This window comes from Excalfactoria chinensis, chromosome 4 (assembly GCF_039878825.1).
Source record: "Excalfactoria chinensis isolate bCotChi1 chromosome 4, bCotChi1.hap2, whole genome shotgun sequence".
Lineage (NCBI taxonomy): Eukaryota > Metazoa > Chordata > Aves > Galliformes > Phasianidae > Excalfactoria > Excalfactoria chinensis.
Genome location: NC_092828.1, coordinates 44204322 through 44210321, shown reverse-complemented (window position 1 = coordinate 44210321; position 6000 = coordinate 44204322). Strand labels below are relative to the sequence as shown.

Genomic DNA, 6000 nt, shown 5'->3' with positions numbered 1-6000 from the left:
CTAGCTTGGGCTCTCCATCTCATGTTCGGCTGCAGGACACCCAGAAGCTTAGTCAGTGGCTTGAAGTAAGCCATAGTCTTGTTGGTGGTTGGGTTTCATGGGTAAGACCAACTTTCATAAGCTTCTGCACTGGCCGTTCCCAACCATGGGCCATTTGTGTCAGAGCTGCAGTAACGCTGGCTACAGTGGTGAAGACCCAGCATTGCAGGCACCTCATCTCTGTGTGTGGACTTCTGATGGTGCATATTGTGTTACCAGAGTCTGATGCGTTGTACAGAACCGTGGGACAATCAGAAGCCCTTGATTTGAGCTGTGACCAGTTTTTCTAGCACACCATGCGATGCCACAGGTTAGACCACCACAGATAGATGATCTGTCTGCCAAAGTTGGTGGCTGCATGACTGGCTAGGTGAAGCTGGCTCTTGTGTAGAGAATGTGGGACTGGGGGAAGAAGAAGAAGAAGAAATGCTCACAGACTTAGTAATCACTTTATTTATAGCGTAATGTGCACACATGGTTGTTGATGATGAGGCTACCAGTGACATAAATAAACTCAAGCAAAAGATGTAAGCGAGTGGATATACATGAAGGCTTCTTTGGGCAGTGCCACGAATTTGGACATCGACCAAAAGAATTATTTATGTCCCCTGTGATTTCAATGAAGAGCACAAAGGAGATAATTAGACCAGGATGCTTCGCATTGCTCTTTCCATCTTGCACACATTCATGCCCACCAAATGTGAAATGTTCGCCTTTTCCCCTCAAACGTGATGGTTGTTGAACTTATTTTTAGTGTCATTTGATAAGCCTCCCTGCTCGCAGAGAGACATCCCACTGACCCAGCCACTGGTCATTGTCTATACCAGTTCCCATCAAAGCAGGCGCGCTTTGTCAGGTTTCGACTCGAATATCCATTTTGCATCTGAAGTACAGTATCGAAAGTGACTGGATCATTTGAGCCTTTTTCTTCAGCTGCTCCCTCCTTCCTCCCCCACAGTGTTTCCGCTCACGCTAACATAATTTGGCATCATCGACGTGACACGACACTGGTTTTTCTAAAAAATTATAATACATACATTGTCGATGTTTTATGATGGCCGGCGCTCCCGTAAATTTAATTTCTAAATTGATGGAAGGAGGTCTTTTTCCATTGCTGAATCTTAACCAATGCTCGGTACCCCCTCGAAAACCGAGTAATGCACATACAGTAATAGGTCATTCAATGTCAAAAAGCATAAAAAAGATGAGCAAAATCTTCACAGGCTGCTGCTTGCTGTTGCCTTTAATTATATTAATTAAACTTTGAAATTCTCATGCAAAGAGAGTTGCTGGCTTGTGACGCTGAAGAGCCCTTGGAGATTCGGGGGGGAAAAAAACCCTGAGATACCAGCTTAGTGGCTACTGCTTTTTTCATCTAAAAAAAAAATAATAATAATAATACATAAGCCTACTACTGCTAGGTATGTTTATAGATGATGATGTTTTATGCGCTACTGAACTTTGAATGCAGGAAGGGGGAAAAAACCACCAGCCACAGTGTCAAGGTCTTGAAGCATCAGTCCCTCAAACTCCGCTCAAGATCTCTGGTTACAGGCTGTCTTCCTGTGCAATAACGCTCTATTAATTTTCTTCCTGTCCCGGGTGCATAATGAAAGAAAGGTGTCTTCAAAAACTAAAGGGCAAAGTCTTGCTCGCTACCAATACCTTGAGGCATCCTGTCTACATTTTGTCATGCGTGTGCACTTTTCAGTGTTAGAATGACAAGATTTCCAGTCAGAAGGTTCCCGTAAGGCACAATGCGATGGGAGACTCGGAAGGATTTTATGATCTGACATCGCTGTAAGGCAGTGAACTCTTGTGTTTGCTGAGCCTGGTGGGAAGCTTTATCCTCCGCCCATGGCGAACAGTCCCTATTTACATAACACGTGCCATCTTTGCGTCTGAGAAACTCTGCATCTCCCCTAAAAGCACATTATGTCCTGAGAATTCGCAGTCCTTAAAAAAGTAATGAAAATAGAAAAACATTATTATCTTTGGTTGTCTGTTCTCTCCCTTTTATGTTCTATAAAGCAGAGGCATAGGAGTCAATGCTTCTTGTCACTGTTGCAAGTCACAGAGTAGGAATGTACGGTGGAGGAACACGAGAGCTTGGTGCAGTGATGCTGGATCCTGGAAGGGGGAATGCAGAAACCTTCTGAGTTCGGGATGAAGGTGCTCCAAGAAACGCAGGGAAGTGCTCAGTTCTCTCTGCTTGGTTGGAAAGTGGCAATGTGGCTGTATTTCTTCCTTGTATCCTCTTCTCCTCTACTGAGACTGAACTCGGGTGAAGTTTATACATCGGCCCTGAGGGGGGAAAAGAGAGAAGCTTTTATTGGTTGATGAAGTAATGAATGCAACCAAGACTCTCAAACGTTGAATATTACATGCTAAAAGAAGGCTGTAATTTAAATTCGGATGTTTGTGAAGATAACATACCCATGGCAAACATTTTAAGAATTAATGGAAATTACCCAGAGTAAGGAACTACATTTGACTTACAAATTTAGGATGGTAGGGAAGCAGTGATGACACTGAAGACACACTTTGAACACTCTTGAGTTCTTCTATGAGGATAATACACAAATGTGAAATTCTCACTAACTGTTGGGAGCAGGCTCAAACTTATCCAAGCACTCGGTAAAGGGAGATCATCCACCGAGCCAAATCCTTCTTCACCATAGTGCAGATCAACGTGACTGTTAGCAGAGATACTGCTGATTTGAAATTGTATTTTATTAGCAGAATCCCAGCCCTGCATCCACAAGCTGCGTTCTGATGCGCTTAGAATTGCTGTGCTCCAAAGGGAAAAGTGGTTTCTTGTGGTGTTACACCTTAGCAAGTGCCCTTCTCCCATAAGTGGGTTCAGATGAATTTTGACAGCTTTTGGTGTGGCCGAATGTGAGACAAATCCACCAGTAAAAATAATACGCCCTTATTATTGACTTGGGACAAGCACTGGAAAAGAGCCAGTTTTCAGAGCTTGGGTAAAGGCCAAAGCTCCACAATGACCATCTGATTCGAGGTCAATTGTGCCCTCAACAGTATAGCTCCTCACTCTGAACAGCTCTCCTGTGCACAGCAACAATACGTTTCCTTCTGCAATGGCACAGGATGGCTGACATTGACTGAGCCTTCTCCGGGCAGAGCAAGCCATTCTCCAAGGCATCAAATGGAAGTGTTAAGTGCTGTAAGGTTAGTGAACACCTATGGAATGTTTTGTTCCACAGTTCATAGTTAATTTCCAAGCCTCTGGGTGGGCTTAAATACAGAAGATAATGCCATAAACAAACAAAATAAGGCCTGAATTTCCTACTACTTTCATTTTCTTATTTTGAGCTAGTGGTTTTACCAGCAAACATGGACAGCAATGACACAGAGTGGTGGTTGATTGCTCTCATACGCACCTGCCCTTCACTAGCACAAAAGGGGCATGTTTCCCAGATCAGGACTGAATGCATAATGCATCAAGGGATCTTTTTTACTAATGCCCCTCTAATAATTCTACTTCCTGTCAACTCTATAATAAACAGAGAACTGGTGGATAGGGTCATGGTGGTAACTTCTGGCTGCTACCAGATGGATTACAGATGCAGAAGAGATGCAAAGAGACAAACCAGGAGCACTAAGAGATTCACTTAAAGGCAAAGTATGAAGGCATGGCACATCTTCATGTACTTTTATATTTCCTTGCAGCACTAGCAATTCTGACAACAAAGTTAACATTAATTGAATAGTCACAGCAAAGACTTTACTTCCAAGATGATACTGTAATGCAAAAGCAAAACATGGCAAACTATCTGTAGAGAGCAGGTGATGGAGGAGCTGCAGTATTTCTCCAGTGGTGTAAATGAACACTGCAGTTTACCCATTCTGCTTTCATTTGAAACTTTCTCACAATTCTTTACAGATAATTACCCGTGCATCCATTTATATGAATTGTGAACAAACGATTTTACTATTAATCATTTTGGTGTTTGCATTCAGCTTTTGTTTTGAAGGCATCTGAGTCGCTCAATACTTTACCTGAGATCTAAATTAATCCCTAAATTAAAAATACGTTTATCAAGGCCTGACAGCATACACTGATTCATTGTGGTATGTTAAGGGGCTGGGTGGATTTTTAGCTCTTTACAATGCTGTTAATGAGGTATCTAAGATTAAAGGGGCAAACTAATCCCTTAATTCTAGGGATGACCATGTCCTGTGGCTACAGGAAGGATTCCCAGTTGAAGAATCACTTAGAGAAAATTGGGGAGAACTTGCAACTTGCAATCTTGTGACACTGACCTGCTGTAAACATGTGTTCTGTGCCAGCTTATAGCCAGGGGAAGGAGGTTTTGGGAAGAAACTTCTGTTGTGCTGTGTTGTATTTTTCCTTTCTATCTGGGGTAGAATTGCTGCCAGTCTGAAGTAGGTATGTGATTTACAATAAGATTGTTAGTGCTGGTGGGAGTTCCTTAACTGGCAGCTTTGGTTCCCTGTTCTGTACAGCCTGCGTACTGTACACATTTTTCTGCATACAATGTGATGCTCACAACAGACAGAGCTGAAATCAGGATGCTGGGAAACACACTGAAAGCACTAATTAATGAGAAGGTCAGGACCACCGTAGTGTCATTAACAGAGCAGCAAATATTGCAGGCTGGCATAGGAGAGAGCAGCTTTTGCATTTAGGTAATGGGATGTGACAAGGTGCGTGGCTTCACAATACCTGCACATGAAATACATTAGGAAGTAGCATTCAAGCCAATGTAAAGGGCTTTGAGCTCTCATCGTGCTGGCAATTTAACACAACCGCCATATATTGCTTTGATATTATTATTTCTCAGGAAAAATAGAGAAATGTCAGTCAACAAACCTCTCTCTTGCTGTCCCTTTATTGCTACAACTCAGCTAATATTCCGTGCTCCCCCAGAACTGATTTATTACCTACAAGGCACCCTTAACTGCAGAATCTTAAAGCACCTCAAAAATGCAAAAGCTACCAAACTCCCTGAGCTGTCAGTATCAGACAAGAATAGATGACAAAGACAAATAAAGCAGTATATGTGAGGAAATTTTAAACTGTTCCCATTAGAGATGAGTAAACTGAAGAAGAGAAGAAAAAATGGTATTCAATTCTGCTAAGGATTTGTCACTCCAAGCCAATACGAACTTCAGGTTTTCATCAGCTGCAGATCTGAGTGTATGAGGTGTAACCAGCATCACTGTCTCTGTGCAAGTTGGCTTCGGGAAGAACATCCGTACTTGTGTGTTTCTCTAAACAAATTCAGATCTTCCTATGCAGCAGTATCTACCTCAGCTTTTAGTAAAAGAATATTGCATTTCTATTCTGATCAATCTGAACTTTACAAAGAGGATTATTTACTCCACTAGAAGTGCTGTTTAGACCCATCTGTCCAGTTTTGTCCTTCAGGAAACACGCTTGTTCTATGTAACTAATGCAACCTGTGAATGACCATCCTAGCAGCATTACCAACCAGTTTGGTGACCTAATGTCACACTCACGTTCCTGTTCTCCATTAAACAATCAATACAAGCCATTTGAACTCACTTATATCATGCCTTGTAAACCACTGGATCATAAACCTTAACAATACCAACATGTCGTCAGTATAAAATTGAACTAATTTAATATTTTAGGGCTAGAGTAATTAAAAAAATGAGTTACACAAGCGTTCCGTGATCTTCATGTGGAATCTGGGAGTTGTCTCAGAGGAAAAGCACCTACTTATGACCTGCTTGAAGATGCACTGCAGGTACTATAGGAGTACAATATGGCAGGTTTGGGGGTTTTTTTACAGGAGAGAGATCTACAGCTACAGTTTTATCTAAGAAGGAATATTTTTATGTTACAGTGAAATCATTTATTACTTGGTTGATTATCTTGGTTGCCCAGTAAGTTAAATTCAGTAAGATAAAGTCCTTGCAGGGAGCACAGTTTTGAAGGAAGGGGAGGCT

The 6000-nt window shown here is 41.9% G+C and overlaps 1 protein-coding gene across 1 annotated transcript in view; it reads right to left on the bottom strand.

Moving 5' to 3' along the window:
* Positions 1 to 468: 468 nt before the first annotated feature.
* ANTXR2 (ANTXR cell adhesion molecule 2) overlaps positions 469 to 6000 on the bottom strand; it is a 102152-nt gene continuing 96620 nt past the window's right edge. The window contains exon 17 of the mRNA XM_072334727.1: positions 469 to 2343. Within this exon, the coding sequence (XP_072190828.1) occupies positions 2305 to 2343 (39 nt within the window). The 3' untranslated portion in view covers positions 469 to 2304. The remainder of the gene's footprint in view (positions 2344 to 6000) is intronic.